The sequence below is a fragment of the Spermophilus citellus genome (assembly GCF_964194105.1).
Source record: "Spermophilus citellus genome assembly, chromosome: 9".
Taxonomy (NCBI): domain Eukaryota; kingdom Metazoa; phylum Chordata; class Mammalia; order Rodentia; family Sciuridae; genus Spermophilus; species Spermophilus citellus.
In genome coordinates this window covers 96,727,216-96,743,995 of record NC_138191.1, presented here as the reverse complement: position 1 = coordinate 96,743,995, position 16,780 = coordinate 96,727,216, and the positions used below count along the sequence as shown (strand labels likewise).

The 16,780-nt window shown below is 46.1% G+C and overlaps 1 protein-coding gene across 2 annotated transcripts; it reads left to right on the top strand.

Moving 5' to 3' along the window:
• Positions 1 to 96: 96 nt before the first annotated feature.
• On the top strand, positions 97 to 15,606 carry MRPL37 (mitochondrial ribosomal protein L37). 2 transcript variants are annotated; one of them, XM_081307498.1, is made up of 7 exons: positions 97 to 505; positions 3,063 to 3,246; positions 3,341 to 3,456; positions 7,908 to 8,093; positions 9,902 to 10,059; positions 13,626 to 13,829; positions 15,392 to 15,606. In XM_081307498.1, the coding sequence occupies exons 1-7, from the start codon at positions 121 to 123 to the stop codon at positions 15,467 to 15,469; spliced, it is 1,311 nt and encodes a 436-aa protein (XP_081163624.1). In that variant the 5' UTR covers positions 97 to 120; the 3' UTR covers positions 15,470 to 15,606. The 2 variants fall into 2 exon arrangements, with proteins under 2 accessions (XP_081163624.1, XP_081163625.1); XM_081307499.1 differs by lacking the exon at positions 7,908 to 8,093.
• The last annotated feature ends 1,174 nt before the right edge of the window (positions 15,607 to 16,780 follow it).

The following is a 16,780-nucleotide window of genomic DNA, read 5'->3' as shown; positions in this document are numbered from 1 at the left end:
CTGTGGGGCGGGGCAAGACACGGATATTCCTGACTGTGATTGGTTGAAGTGGCTGCCGTTCACAAAATGAGTCTCCGCGTTCAGCCCCCTGAGCTCCCGGCAGACCCTGCGCGGGGAAAGATGGCGGCGTCCAGGTGGAGGTCTTTAGGTGACCAGGGTATGGCGTTGGCGTCTGGGCCCGCAAAGCAGGCGCTTGCTGGTTCTGGGCGGCTCGGCCTTGGAGGCTGCGGCGCTCCAAGACGTGGGGCCTACGAATGGGGCGTACGCTCCACGCGGAAGCCCCCGCCTCCTCCCCTGGACAGGGTGTACGAGATCCCTGGACTGGAGCCCATCACCTACGCGGGGAAGATGCACTTCATGCCGGGGCTCGCGCGGCCGGTCTTCCCGCCCTGGGATCCTGGCTGGACGCACCCAAAGTTCCGCCCCTCGATCCCGCTTCACGAACATGCACTGTACAAGGACCAGGCTTGCTACATATTCCACGAGCGTTGCCGTCTAGTCGAGGGTGAGGACCCAGGACAGGCGGGAGGGGCCTAGTTCCTCTGTGCAGCTCTGACCCCCGAACTTCTGTGGCTTTGGATGAAACATTGAAGCCCTGTGGGTTTTGGTTTCTTCATCTGAAATATGGAACCATAATGATTCCCATCTTCTGGAAGTTTTCAGGATTAATAGACCTATGCTTATGTGATGGAATAATGAGTTTTACTGTTAAAGTGAAAAGACATGGTTTCTAAACCAAGCTCTGTCTATAACTCTATGACCTCAGGCAAGTGGCTGGTATTCCTGAGCCTCCAGTTCCTGTGAAATGAATGGTGACGACTAGACAGTCCACACTGACCCCTCTAGCTCTGACATTCTGGAGATAACTGTACTTTTAAGAAATAGCTGGAGGGAGTTTCTAGTGGAAAGAAATCAGAAAGTGTTTAATCTCCAGGCCTGTGACCTTATTTCACAGAATTACTAATTGTAACAGAAAGGAAGTGATTTTCTCACAGGTGCACTGTAGATTAATGGTGAAGCCAGATCCCCAATTCCGCTTTGCTAGGTCAGTGTCCTTTGTCAAAAGTCAGAGGCAAAATGTTTTCAAGGAGAGAATCTGAACTTGAAAATCTTCTACCCATTTCAGCTCCTCTATCACTTTCACTAAGAACAGATTTAAGGGCTGAAGATGTACGTCAGAGGTTGAACCCTTGCCTAGCATTCTGAATGTTCAATCTCTAACACCACACAGAAACACCTAGAGTCCATGTGTGTTGTGAGGAGTTGACTGTTGATTGAGAGTCCCTTTCTTCATTCCTAGTCTTCCCACTCAAATCAGAATAGGAATAGGACAGATCCTAAAAACAAAATGCTTGAGACAAGTGGGAGCAGTATTTTCCAAGAGGTAATTGGGAAAGAAAGAGCCCTGGCAGACATTGGGGCCTACATCAGTTTAAAAAAAAAAAAAATCCTTAGATTAGAGCAAATCAATGGGCCCGCCTCTTAAACTGCCCCATCCTATTCCTGCAAGCTTATTTTCCAGCTATTAAACACTTCCAGTGTCCTTACAAAGTGCTATGAAGGGTATCACAAGACTTGGTACCCTTGAGTGACTCTGGTAATGAAACCCAGTGGATTAATGCATTAGCAGTACTTGAGAAGTTAAGATTATGCTCATCTAAGCCAGGCATGGTGGCACATGCGTGTAATCCCAGCTCCTTGGGAAACTGGGACAGGAAAATTACAAGTTCAAGACCAGTCTTAGCAATTTAGTGAGATCTTGTCTCAAAAAATTAAAAGGACTGGGGTGTAGCTCGTGGTAAAGTGCTCCCAGGTTTCAGTCCCCAGTACTGGAAAAAAGAAAATAGCTCATTACAGAATATCAGGGTTAATTTAAACAAGATGTGAAAAGTTCTCTGCTTAAGTTATTCCAAATTCAGGGCTCCTTAAATTACTCATGAAAATCTAAAATTATTCTCATTTTTTCCAAAAGCTGCTTTCCCTTGAAAGTCCACACTTTCGGGGGTTGGGGATGTGGCTCAAGCGGTAGCGCGCTTACCTTGCATGCGTGCGGCCCGGGTTCGATCCTCAGCACCACATACCAACAAAGATGTTGTGTCTGCCGAGAACTAAGAAATAAAAATATAAAAAAAAAAAAAAAAAAAAAGAAAGTCCACACTTTCCCTTGATAAGGTCGCATGGGTTTATTCCTGGGGTCATACCTAATAAGGTATGTTTGGTAGATATAGAATAAAATTATTTATTTTATTGACACCTGATATATGTGTCAGGGGTGGGGTATAGATTAACAGCAGGGATTTTTTTTTTTTTTTAACCAGAGATTGAACCCAGAAGTTCAACCACTGAACTACACACCCAGCCTTTTTATTTTTTTATTTTAGGACAAGATCTCACTAAGTTGTGGAGGCTGGCCTCAAGCTTGAGTCCTCCTGCCTCAGCCTCCTGAGCCACTGAGATTATTATAGGTGTGTGCCACCATGACAGGCAACAGAGGGTTCTTTTTTTTTTTTAAAGAGAGAGTGGGACAGAGAGAGAGAGAGAGAGACAATTTTTTAAAATATTTATTTATTTTTTCTTAGTTCTCGGCGGACACAACATCTTTGTTTGTATGTGGTGCTGAGGATCGAACCCGGGCCGCACACACGCCAGGCGAGCGCGCTACCGCTTGAGCCACATCCCCAGCCCAACAACAGAGGGATCTTAAGTGAAGGGTTGGCATGTGTTGATGTAATACCATAGCCTTGGGTCTCACTGCTGCTAATAGGATTCAGCCATATGACATCAGCTTTCTAGCCACTGTTTGAATTTCTCCCATGGCAAGTACACAGTACCTCAGTCAGCTGTTGACCATCTTGAAGTAGATGGTCATTCCAGATGTTGAGGTGAAATCTGGCTCCCCTAGCTTCTACTCTTCACTTTCAATTCTTTCCCCTCGAGTTTCCCCAAGACAAATCCAGCCCTCTATTAAGGCAGCTTTTTCTCCATTATGCTGCCTAGCAGACACGAGCAGCTCTTCCTGAACCCATTTCTCATTTCATTGTTTTGTGCTGATTACCCTAAAGGTGTGAAGCAGGCCCTCTGGCTGACCAAGAGCAAGTTAATAGAAGGACTTCCTGAGAAAGTGCTTAGGCTTGTGGACGATCCGAGGAACCACATAGAGAACCAAGATGAGCAGGTTCTAAACATCATCTCTCATGCCCGTCTCTGGCACTCCACTGAGGACATCCCCAAGAGAGAGACCTACTGGTATGTTTCCTTTGAGTAATTAAGATTTCCAAATGATGGATCATGGAGCCAACCTGTTGCTTTAAGTCTACAAATGTCTCTTCTTTTCTCCAAGCCCAGTCATTGTGGACAGTCTGATACAGCTGTGTAAATCCCAGATTCTCAAGCATCCTTCTCTGGCCAGGCGGATCCTTGCCAAAAACTACTCATTATCTGCCACCTGGAATCGAGGTTGGTCATCTTGTACACTAGAAAATTCTAGGCCGTTTTTATCTTTCTATCCTCAGTCCCACTATTAGTTTATCCCTCCCATTCCCACCCCACCCTACCCAAATACCTCTCAAATACCTATCCTCACTCTCTTCATGGCCCAGGTTTGTAAGCTCAGACATATATTCAGTATTGTTAGGTATGACCTCACCACCTTTTTGTTTTGTTTTGTTTTTAGTACTGGGATTGAACCCAGGGGTGCTCAATCACTGAGCCATGTCCCCAGTCCTTTTTTTTTTTTTTAATTTTATTCTTTAGTTGTAGTTGGACACAATACCTTCATTTTATTCATCTATTATGTGGTGCTTAGGATCGGACTCAGGGTCTTGCACATGTGAGGTGATCGCTCCACTGCTGAGCCACAACCCCAGCCCCCCCAGTCCTTTTTTTTATATTTAATTTAGAGACAGAGTCTCTCTGAATTGCTAAATGCCTTGTTAATCTGCTGAGGCTGGCTTTGAACTCGTGATCCTTCTGCCTCAGTCTCCTGAGTTGCTGGGATTACAGGTATGTGTAACCATGCCTGGTGACCTTTTTGTTTTTAATCACTCCTGTCTAAGACCATTAATAGCCAACCATTATCTGTTAAGTGCCCACACTATGCTTGGGAGTGCCTAAAAGCTGAAGATGAGCAGATAAAGCACATTGAGTCTGTCCTCACCACACTCACGTTCTATTGAAACAGTCTTACACATTTCATACTTCTCTACTTTTCCAAATCTGGGTTCAACATAGCTGCTGGAGTGATCTTTCTACAGTAAAACTCCCCCACACTTCCTGGAGTTGAACCCAGGAGTGCTCTACCACTGAACTACATCCCCAGCCTTTTCTAATTATTATTTGGAGACAGAGTCTTGCTAAGTTATGGAGGCTGGACTTGAACTTGGAATCCTCCTGCCTTAGCCTCCTGAGCAGCTGGGATTACAGGTGTGCACAACTGTATCCGGTCAGTACAACTCTTTTTATGTCTCTCCCTTATTTCAAATCCTGCCTCCCAGTAGCTTGAACTCTTTATTGTGATATTCAAGGCCCTCTATGCTTTGACCTTCACCTAGTCTTTCTAAATCTTATCTCCTCCACTACTATTCTGTCCCTATACCCCCCATCCCTAAATTAGCCACTTGCAGCTCTTTAGTGTAAAGTGTTCCCACCTTGGAGCCCTTGAATTGCTATACATTCTGTCTGGAATGCTCTTTTCTACTTTCCTCATGTATCCATATTCTACTTATCTGTAAGGCTCAGCCCAGGCCTCCTCTTTGGGAGTCCAGGCTGGTTTAGCTGTCCCTCCTCGGTGCTCCTTGTGCCATCATAGCACTTATTACATTATGTTGCAGCTAACAAACAGATATCAACTCTCAGGTGTTTGACGCAGGTATGTCAGAGGACACAGGTATTCTAAGTGGTGGGATCCTGGAGCAGGGAAACCAGCTAGGGAATAATTTGGCACTTTAGGACATCTGTTTGGTCAGGTTTCTCCAGCTTGCCCCTTTGCATATGGACTTCCTGGCAGGGAGTCAACCTTGTAGAGGTAATGGCACCACTAAGGAAATTAGTGAGCCTCATTAATAGAGGAGTACTTGTTGGCCCATCATCAAGTATTACCTCTAATTAAACTGCCCCATTTGGAGCTGTCACTGGAGGAGGGATGTGGAGGGAATTGAATTAGAAACCACACTAGAGTGGTCTGTGGGGAGAATCTAAAACCCCGGGTTAGGAGAGGTCCAGGCACATTTATATTCCTTGCATATTATATGTGAGGAAACAGGAAATGTTTTAGGAAACTAATCTTGAGGTGTGATTATGATATACTTTAACAAACTGATCAGAGTTTATGCATCCACAGATGTAGTATCCATTTTTTACATACCCAGTAAGGAAGGCCACATATTCATTAAATGGCAGTGCTGTTGACCGAACAGATTGTTAGAAAATAAGTCTTTTTTTTTTTTTTTTTTTTTTGGTACTGGGGTTTGAACCCAGTGTTGCTTAACCACTGAGCCACATTCTTTTTTTTTTTTTTTTTTTTTTTGAGACAGGCTCTTGCTAAGTCCTTAGGACCTCACTAAATTGTTGAGGCTGGTCTTAAACTTGTGATCCTCCTTCCTTAGCCTCCTGAGTTGCTGGGATTATAGGAGTGCTCCACAGCACTGAGCAGAAAATCAGCTTTGATACATTATCTATACACTGTACTTTGACTATTTCTGAAGTCCAAGCACCTGCAGAAGTAGGTGTGCCTCCATGAAGTCCCCTCAGTTTCCCATGCTCAAGGAGCCTTTCCATGTGCACTTCATCTGGTGGTGGCATGTGGTTGCCTGTGGGGACTCAAGAACTGTATCTGCATATTTTTATGCAGATCGCTGGTCAATCTAATGTAGATCACCTGTGTTCCTCCCAGCAGATATGTAAGTCTGCCTTATGCAATTCTCTGACTGGCCTAGTGTTTCACTCTCAGTTGTTGGGGTCAACTGGCCCTGTTCTTGGGTTGATCAAGTCATTCCATCTTCTGGTCTCATTGCTTCTCACCCTTCATCCCTCTTCCTTACTATATTATACTTTAGTCATTGGATGTGTTTCTCTGTGGACTCACACTTCTATGACCTTGCACATGTTAGTCCTCCTTAACTGGACGATTTTCTCACACATTTTGCTTGGTAGTCTCCAACTCAGTGGTTTTCAGCTGAAGACAGTTTTGCCCTCTAGGGAACATTTGGCAATGTCTGGAGACATTTTTGATTGTGATGACTTGAGTGGGTGGGGATAGGATGAGAAGGGACTTCTGGTGTGTAGAGACAGGGCTGCTTCTCCAATGCTCAGGACAGCCCCCTCACCAAAGAATAATTTGGTCCAAAATGAGTATTGTGCTAAAATTGAGAAGTCCCGTTATTATCCATACTTTAGATGCCTATTTTTTTAAAATTTTTTAAATTTGTTTTAATTAGTTATACATGACAGTAGAATACACTTTGATACATCATATATAATGGAGTATAATTTTTCATTCTAATAGTTATACATGATGTGGGATAACACTGGTCATATAGTTATATATGTACATAGGGTAATAATATCTGATTCATTCTACTATCCTTCCCCCCTCATTCCCCCTCTACCTAACCTAAAGTAACTCTGTTCTTCCCTAGCCTCACCCCACATTGTGAATTAGCATCCACATTATCAGTGAAAACATTCAGCTTTTGATTTGGGGGGATTGACTTATTTTGCTTAGCATGATATTCTCCAGCTACATCCATTTACCAACAAATGCCATAATTTCATTCTTCTTTAAGCTTGAGTAATATTCCATCATATATATATATATATATATATATATATATATATATATATATGTGTGTGTGTGTGTGTGTGTATGTGTGTGTATGTGTATATGATGTGTATATATGCCACATTTTTTTAATCCATTCATCTGTTGAAGGGCACCTAGGTTGGTTCCATAGTTTAGCTATTGTGAACTGAGCTGCTATAAACATTGATGTGGCAGCATCACTATAATGTACTAATTTTAAGTCCTTTGGGTATAAACTGAGAAGTGAGATAGCTAGGTCAAATGGTGGTTCCATTCCAAGTTTTCTGAGGAATCTTCATACTACTTTCCATAATGGTTGCACCAGTTTGCATTCCCACCAGCAATGTATGAGTATACCTTTTTCCCCACGTCCTCACCAACATTTACTGTTGTTTCTATTCTTGATAATTGCCATTCTGACTGGAGTGAGATGAAATCTTAGAGTAGTTTTGATTTGCATTTCTCTAATTGCTAAAGATGTTGAGCATTTTTTCATGTATTTGTTGATCAGTTGTATTTCTTCTTCTGTGAAGTGTCTGTTCAGTTCCTTGGCCCATTTATTGAATAAAGCATTATTTTTCAAAGATGCTCTCCAGACCTCCCAGAGAAGTCACTTTCCCCTTCTGGGTTGTATCTGAGTCTGGTTTATACTTTTTGCTACAGCACTTACTGCCTGGTGGGCTCCTTGAGCAGAAAGAGTACTTGTAAGCTGAGTTCCCAGCTTAGAGTTGGTGCTCAAGAAGATCTGTGTAGGGGCTAGGGCTATAGCTCAGTTGGTAAAGTGCTTGCTTAGCATACACAAGGCCAAGGCCCTGGGTTCAATCCCCAGCACCACGCCCACCCCCCCCCCCAAAAAAAAAAAAAGATCTGTGTGACATGCACTGGACCCCCAGGACCACCAGGTTTCTGGATCTATCAAGAAAGAAACACAGGAAGAAGAGTGCACTAGCTCATCTCTCTCTCTCGAGGACCCCAGGACTAACACCTTAATCCCAGGTTTTGTGCCTATAGTAGACTTGAGATGCACAGGAAATAAAGGCTTTAGACTTTGCTGAGTGGATAAAAGTCTTTACATTAGTTTGGACTGAATATCTTTTTCTTCTTTTAGAATCTGTTCTCCTTCAGGTCCGTGGTACTAGTGGCACCCGACTGAGTGTCAAGGATCCTCTGCCCCCCATTGCCTCCAGAGAGGAGATTGAAGCTACCAAGAATCATGTTCTCGAGACCTTCTATCCTATATCTCCCACTATTGATCTTCAGGAATGCAATGTTTATAAAGTGAAAGATGATACAGGTGAGAAGCAAAGCCTTTGAGTTGTAGGCAATGCAAAGGTGAGAGATATGCTTTCTCCAAAGGAAAAGGATGCACTAGGAACTCATGTGCATTTATCTCCTAGGATCCATGTAGCAGCCCATGCAGCAGGTACTGTTATTCCCATTTCATAGGCAAGGAAACTGTGGCCCAAGGAGGTTAAGTGATTTGTTTCAAGGCTGACTTTTCATTTTATCCCAAGTAGTAACTTCTGACATCAGAGTGTTAATGGGTGGCTTCAGTGTTTTTTGTTGTTGTTCACCATACCTTGCTTAAGGGGCTTTTGACCAGACTTTTCCTTTATTCATGGATCCTTTTAAAGGCACCCTCTTTCTGCTCATCCTATAGACTGCTAGTACCTTCAGCCTTCCTCCATGGGCCTTTAATGCAGCTATTCATCCAAATTCCATTCCACAAGGCATCAACTCAGACTCTGTCAGCCCCATCGGAAACTTGGCAGTCAGACTCAGCTTGTACCCAGAATGCCTTGCACTCTGCTCTCATAACTGGTCATTGTGACCCCAGGCTATTTTCTCACCATCTGTCTAGCTGATAGTTCCAGAGGAGACTTTCCTGAAACCCCGGTTTAGTCTCATCTCCCTTCATGCCTCTCCCCACTGCCTCTGTAGAGTAGGTTCTCCTAGCTTTCTCCTGTGAGGGCCTTCACATTTGCTTCCTGCTGCCCTCCCTATTGTCACCCCCAACCCCCACTGTCCCTTCATTGCACCTGGACCTCATACATCATCCCCTCCTCACCACTGGGCTTTCTAATTCCTCTTCCCTCCACAGGAATATTGACCATTTGTCTGCAGCTCACAGTTTGTCTTAAGAATCATTTCCTCCCAGAGATCTCTGTCTCATCAGGGACCTTTCATCTCTCCTCCCTCATCCCTGAATCACTGTGGATTTTGACATCCCTCCATGTGGACATGATTGGTTTTCCTGTATGTCTCCCCTTTAGATTGAGTTCCTCAAAGGCATTGGCAGGCTCCGTTTGGGCTCTGCTCCTGATTCATATCTTAGCACCTAGCATCACACATGTGCTGGGCACTTCCATGTTCAGGAAAGCCACTTCCCTCTGTTAGTGCTCTCCTCAGGGATTTTCAGAGCATTTCCCAGCCTGTTTCTCCCTCTTTTTCACCCATATTCACTGACTCAGATCACTTATTGTAGAAGCTTCCAGCCTTCCAAGGGTTTATTCATAGCTTTACAGGAGAACAGGATTCTTAACTTGACAGATTGTGGCTAAGATGAGCAAAAGCTGAATTTTGACCAGTTGTGAAATACGAGACAAGTTATTTGTCACTAATATGAAAGTAACAGATAACATAAAGCTACTGAATAATAGTAAAATGCTGAACTCTGCAATGATTTGCTTTGTTTTTAATAATTGCCAACAGCTTTCAGGTTAGTTTTCTCCTTGGACATCACTGTCATCTGTGGGCTTGAAGAGAAAAAGGGTGGAGTCAGAACAAGCACACAAGAAGCACCTGGAACAGATTGGCAGACGGTTTCCATGAAGAGCCAGATGATAGTAAACATTTTAGATTTTGCAACCCACATATGGTCTCAGTGTAGCTACCCAGTAGACATACGTAAATGAGTGTGGTTGCAGCCCAGTAGAAAAGTTATTTATGGGAAGCAGGCAACAGGCTGTGACCACCTCTGAGCTGGCATGTGCCTCCAGTGTCTTGGTCATGCCTTCCCCTGAGCCAAGGAGGTGGCTCTTCTAAGGCTCTGGCAGGCTGGCTGATCTTTTCCACCCCTCCATGTGATTATGTATCTTGCAGGATTCCGGGAGGGATATCCTTACTGCTTTCCCCACACCCTGTATCTCCTGGAGACAGCCAAGTTACAACCACACCGCTTTCATCCAGATAAGCTACGGGCCAAGATGATTCTGTTTGCTTTTGGCAATGCCCTGGCTCAAGCCCGGCGCCTCTATGGGGTATGTATGTGGAGAAGACTACTGAAGTGCTTTATGTGGTGTCCTGTCCCTCTCTCTCTCAAGGACATTGTTCAAAGGAAGAAGTCAATGTGGGAACTCCTTGCTTGACTGAGAATCTTAGGGAGAAGCACTTCCACTCACCCTGTGGGGACAAACTGACCTCCATTGGGGACCAGCTAGGGGTTTGCACTTTACCCAGAGACAGTAGCCCATGAGGTTTCATTGAGATCCCTGTTTTCCAGAGTATTCCACAGGAACACAGGAGCTAACTAGCTTGTCCAGTAAGTGTAGAGTAGAACGAAGTGCTCCCAGCTCTGAAGCCTTCAGTTCTCTGTGCTCCAGCACATTGCCCTGCTCTGCAGCATTAGAACTAGAGCTGGGTATCCACCAGGCAGGCAGAAGGAAGCAAGGCAGTGGAGATGGCCTAACCTGCTTGCCAGCTCACAGTGGATTCTAAGGACCCAGATACCACTTGGTGGCAATCCCTTGATCCTAAGAGGAGGTCCCAGGGACCTAAATGGTATGGAATGGGGGGTGAGTGGTTGAGTTGTCCCAAGATAAAGGGGCCCCAGAGCAAATGCCTCCAGGGAGAGGAGAGCCACATGAAAGCCTAAGCAAGCCTGAGACACCAGGTCCCTGGTTTTGTGTATGTGCAGAAGAAGGATTCTGAGAGATGCTGCTGGGCTCCCAGGTTTTGGTTAGAGCCTGAGGTTAAAGGAGTGAAGAAATTCTGTAATTTCCCGTCCTGCTTGGTCTAGGCGCTAGGCAGGATTGTGGAAGCATGACTAGGTACATGAATTGGGAGTGGGCTGCATTGTGCCTGTATTGCGCATCTGCTACATTTCAGGCATTTATTAGGGCTCTTGTATTATTGGTTCTCAAAATACAGCCTAGATGAGCAGCAGAAGTCCCATCAGTGAGCTTGTTGGAAATGCATATTCCCAGACTGATACCAATGGAATCGGAAGCCCTGGTGTTGGGGCCAACTGTCAGCATTGAACACACCTCCCAGGTGATTAAAGCCAGTACAAGCTTGAGTTTGAAAACCCTGCATGAAATTTTGAGGACCACTGCCAAGTTCACTCCTTATAGCAACCCCATTTGGCAGAAGCTGTTAGTTTCACTTGACAAGTGACACTGAGGTTCAGGGAGGCTAAGTAACTTGCCCAAGGTCACCCAGATGAGAGATTAGCAAGTGAGCCGAGATGTAGCTCAGTGGTAGAGTACCTGCTTAGTGTGCACAAGGCCGTGGATTCAATGTCCAACACCACAAAAAGCAAAAAAGAAAGAGAAGCTATTGTCACATCTTTATGTACTATGTGTCTTTCCAGTCCTAGAAGGGCTAGCTTTATTCCCATTCTGACTGTATGCATCCCGAAGGCTATGGAAAGTTAGGTAACTGTCTAAGATCCCACAGCTGATGACTAAAGAAGCAAGGACTGGATCCATAATCCCTCCACCTTTGAAGGATGGAAGGAGGCGGTCACATGCCATGTCCTAGGCCTGCCAGCTCATGGTAGCAGCTGTGCCAGCTTTTGCCAGCAGTGCCTGGGTAGCAATGCTGCCACTAATTGCCACCCGGTTGGGCAGGAGGGGGGCCTCCCCCAACCCCTCCAGGTACAAATTATTCCTGAGGAAGTGAAGTTGAACAATTATGGGAAGATTCTCCAGGTAAAAGGTAAAATTGCTGAGAAATTTATGTAACTACCTATAGTTTTATTGATCTGTAGAGAGATAAGAGTACAGAATTCTCAGCTAATGCTTATAGATACTTTTTTTTTTTTAAAGAGAGAGTGAGAGAGGAGAGAGAGAGAGAGAGAATTTTTAATACTTATTTTTTTTAGTTCTCGGCGGACACAACATCTTTGTTGGTATGTGGTGCTGAGGATCGAACCCGGGCCGCATGCATGCCAGGCGAGCGCGCTACCGCTTGAGCCACATCCCCAGCCCTACTTTTTTTTTTTAAATGCTGCTCAGAACAGGTAATTTCTAAAGCTAACAACCCCAGTGTGGCCCACACTGAGGTCTGCCATTAGCTATTCCTAATGTCAGATCAACCCTGATGGGAGAGTGTCAGCAGAATTTTTGAATCAGGATGTCCTGCTTTGTGGAGCCTGCTCATTGGATCTTTGTCCGGCAAGTAGCAATCACCAAACTGGATTGCTGCAGTATCCACAGGTTGACTATATGATGTGTCATTCAAACAGGGACACTACTAAGAACAAAAGAGGTGCTACTGTCATATATACTGAGACACCAGGTGTAAACCAAAACAATAAATTTTTATATGACTTAACAGCCTGCGGTTTGATCCTGGCTCATACCTCATGAGTGACCTGGAACAAATTATACCAGTGTTCTCATCTCTTAAGTGGGACCGTACTTCTAGATTTATGAGCATGGAGGTGATTTTATAAAAAACTGGCAAGATGTCTGGCACCCAGGAGGCCTTCAGTAAGTGGTTTTAGTATTACTATGATTACCAAGTGGTGCCCACTGAAAAGGATCATCAGAGAATGAATTGACTGGTAAAGTCCTGGTGCGACAGAGCTGAAGTTGCAGTGACAGTGGGAAGCCAAGGTGACTACTGGCACAGACGGTCCAGGATGCCAGGCCCTCGGGATCAAGGCAGGAGTGAACAGTGTGCATGGTCTCACATGAGCCACGTTGGGTTCTGGTGCCACCCTCTTTGTGACTTGATGTCAGACAAGTCAGTTTACCCTGTTGAATCTGTTTTCTTCTCTGTCAGATGGTGTGAGAACCAAATGACATCATATTTATTCACCCCTCCTCCAGGTTAAGGTTTGACAGCTGATTTCACTGTTAGCCCCATCAGGCAATGCCGTGAGTTAGAGGGATTCCTCCCAGCTCACTTGCCTGAACTTTGTGACTTGCCAAGTAATTGCCTTTCAGTGGTGGGAGCTGTTAGTTCAGTATGCTCAAGTTGAAGCACCAGACTCCCTGGGACATGAACCACAGGGGCCAGGCAGAGCCAGGAGAGGTGAGGGAAGGCATGGCCCTGAATTCCATTCTGTTTTATTTTGGTTTTTTAGTACTAGGTATTGAACACAGGGGCACTCAACCACTGAGCCACATCCCCAGCCCAATTTTGTATTAGAGACAGGGTCTCACTGAGTTGCTTAGTGCCTCACCATTGCTGAGGCTCGCTTAGAATTCGTGATCCTCCTGCCTCAGCCTCCCGAACTGCTGGGATTACAGGCGTGCGCCACTGCGCCTGGCTCCATTCTATTTTAATTGCCCCAAGATGAAGCCATTAAATAGGAGGAGGTGGGTGTTCTGAAGGGCAGTGCTAGAATCTGCCTGGTCTATGGTGTGCCTACATGTTACTTTCCTGGAGAGTCCATTCCAGCCGCGTCACTCCAGGATTTCACCAGTCAATGCACTTGCTGATGATCTTTTGGTTAGCATCTCTTGGCGATCACATTTCTACTAAAACCACTTTCTTCAGTGGCCTCCTGAGTGCCAGGATCTTTCCAGTTTTCATAAGCTCACCTCTACTCCCATGAATCTAGAGGTAGATTTGATTTGTCTCCTTTTCCTCTCAGAACGACAGCAAGGTCTTGGAGCATCCGATAGTTGTGCAGAGCGTGGGCACAGATGGACGTGTCTTCCAGTTCCTGGTGTTTCAGTTGAATACCACAGATCTGGCCTCTAACGAGGGGGTCAAGAATCTGGCCTGGGTGGATTCAGACCAGTTCCTCTATCAACACTTCTGGTGTCGCCCGGTAATCAAAAAGAAAGTAGTGGTGGTAAGTGTAGCCATCTCCTGTTTGGTGATTGGAACTGGGCTGGGAGGAGGGCCCTGGCTCTAGGGACTGTGCACCCAAAATGTCTGCCTGCCCCTCTCTTTAGCTCCTGTTTCCCTCTGAACCCACCTCCAGCCACACCCAACTCCTTACAGCATCCAACGGGCCTGGGGCCTTGGATGCTGCTCCTTCTGTATAGGAGGCTTCTCCCTTCCTCCTCCCTCTCCCCTCCCCATTTCTCTCATCTGGTCATCCTTCACTTGTCCTTCTAGGTTTAGTGTGTTTCTTACATGGGAAATCTTCCCTTATCACCACTGTCCTTAACCCCTGCCTCACTTCAGTGCTTCAGTGCCCCAGAGTACCTATCTGTTCCATGTTTTTCTCCTCCACTAAACCAAGCTCCACACTCCTGGAGGGCAGGGCCTGTGGGCAATGTACTCTTTGTTTCATTTCATTGACACACAGTTCCTCCCGTGGCATTGTTGCTGCTGCACCCAGGGATCAGCTGACAGAGTTCAGGCCTGCTCTCTGCAGTGGGCAGCAGTGATGTTTTAAGTCAGTTCACACTAAAACACCAAGCAGTAGAGAGTGCTCTAAAGAGACAGCAGGATCAGGGGATGAGAGAGCAGAGCAGGGTGCTGCTAGGTCTGTGACAACTGGTTCCTACCCAGGGCTTGCTGACAGATTGCCTTCTGTGACTGACTCCCAGCATGTCCACATTTCTGCCCTTGAAATGTCTTCTGAATCTGGGCCCTTCTCTTTGGCTCCAGACCCTCTCTTCTCACCTGCACAGTCACAGTAGCTACCTCCCATCTCTCTGTTCTTAGTCAATCTCTTTTGTGGCTCAGGTCCTCTTCCTTCAATCTCTTCCTTCCAGAACAGACTCAGTACTTCCTTCCAGTACTAGGCCCCTTGTCTTGTGAGCCAGCTCCCCCCCTTTACCCATCACCAGAAGCCTGGGCCTCAGCCTCACCCTGGCCCTTCCCGCCCTCATCTTGTACTCTGCTCTTCCATGTGCTGTTCTCTTTGAAGCCTCCTTCCTCTCCTTTTTATTTCTGGCCCATTCTACTTGTCTTTCCCTGCGTGGAAGTTGGTGAGTTAAGTCATTTCCCCTGCTTTCTTAGTACCCTTTTTCTGCAATGAGATCTGTCACCTTTTATTACCACTCCTTGAGGGCAGGCACCACATTCACTTCACTGCTGGGTCTCTAGCCCTGGACACAACCTGATACAGTGAGAACAGGTGCTTGGTAAATGGATATGGAATGAGTGAGGGATTATTGTCCCTGGATAAAAGGAGGCAGCAGACTGTTCCTGGTGGTTGAGGTGAGAGGAGTTAGTTAGGGAGCAAGCAGGGCAGTGTCAACAGAAGCTTCCTGACCTTCTCAATTTCACACCCTCAGGCATCTCTTCAGTGCCAGCTCAGTGCCCCTTAGACCTGTTGAGAGGCAGTAGGGGAAGAAACAGCGATGACCCAGGTGCTCAAGATTTACAGAAGCTGGGCCTTTGTTTAATTGCTGCCTTTAAATCTAGTAGCAGGATCCTAATGGGCTGTGTTCTTTCCAGGAACCTGTTGGACCAACTAGTTTCCAGCCAGAGACATTCAGAAAGTTTTTGGCTCTGTATTTGCATGGAGCTGTGTGAGCCAAAGAGGTTTTGAGGCCTGAGCACCCCTACCCCTTCCCTCTGAGGAGCCTGCATCCTGGGTGAAGCCAGAAGCCAGGGCCTCTGCCCGTGTTCAGCCTGATGGTCTCACTGGCAATAAAGAGCCCTGAATCATACTGGAGTCTGTGTTGGTGTGATGGTGCTGTCAGCGGGCACTGCAGCCCCATGTCCTCATGCTACACAGGTGTGGGCTCTGGAGCCTGGCCAGCCTCAGCCTCCACCTCAACCAGCTCTGCCCCAGACTGAGGCTGTGATGAGCATCTTCGTTTCAGTTTCTTCATCTGAAATCCAGGGCTAGTAGGACCTTCCTTGTTTTGAAAACGATGTGTCTCTTATTGGCCTCATGGCAGGTGCTATGGGTGCTGGGTTCTTACAGAATTATTTACCTTGCACACACATTCCACAGTGACTATAGAAAATCCTAATAGCGTATTTGCCGAGTTTCATTTGCTACTAAATCACTCAGGGGTTACTCCAGTTGAACTGGGCTGACTGGGCTGCACGTAATAACCACACAAGAGATACAAATATCTTTTTCTTTGGGGTCCCTGTGACGGCTTCTCAGACCTTATGGGTCTGCAGGAAGAGAGTGAGAGAGCATGCGCTGACCCATTTTATTGAGGAGAAGCTATTCAAATGAGGCAAGGGGTCAGGTTTCAGGGGGGCTGAGTCTATCTTCATGATGTCTGCTGTCAGCAGGTTGACTGACATCTAGGTAGGCCATACCCAAGGGCACAGTAAGAGAGAGGGACACACAAGGCACTTCCATGGAAGATTCTATCCTAAACAGGGCAAGGGGTTATATTACAAAGGAACGGGTGAGCATAGCTCCACCCATGGGGCTATAGCAAGACACCCCCATGCAAGAGATACCGCCCATCGAACCCAAGAAGGGTGGGGAAAGTCTAGCAGAATGCTGCCTGACGCTTCATCACCCATCTGGGGAGTGTGACTCAGTCACAAGCAAGGTTGGTCTCCCACACGTGTTCATTGTGGATTTCCCACTAGTTTCTTGGATGATGGGCCACACAATCCTGGGTCACCAGGCCTCTGTTGTTCAAGTCCTCTCTTATGTCAGACAGTGCCACATGTCAGGCACCATGTATTGCTGCACCTTGTCGGTCCTCACACAGCTCTGCTAGAAATTGCACTAGAAATGTCATTTCCAGAGTCAGGAGGAATGCTGAGTGCCTAGTGTGTGAGATGCTATTCTCTGCCCTGAAGATGAAGAAACATAATGTAAGGACTGCCCAAGGCCCCACAGCTGGTATTTTCAGTCTACTTCCCTAG

Bases quoted from the DNA above. Each gene is read 5' to 3' on its own strand.
- MRPL37 (XM_081307498.1), top strand. From the start codon at position 121: ATGGCGGCGTCCAGGTGGAGGTCTTTAGGTGACCAGGGTATGGCGTTG. The intron at 506-3,062 runs GTGAGGACCCAG...ATTACCCTAAAG, and splicing joins GCGTTGCCGTCTAGTCGAGG to GTGTGAAGCAGGCCCTCTGG. The intron at 8,094-9,901 runs GTGAGAAGCAAA...TGTATCTTGCAG, and splicing joins TAAAGTGAAAGATGATACAG to GATTCCGGGAGGGATATCCT.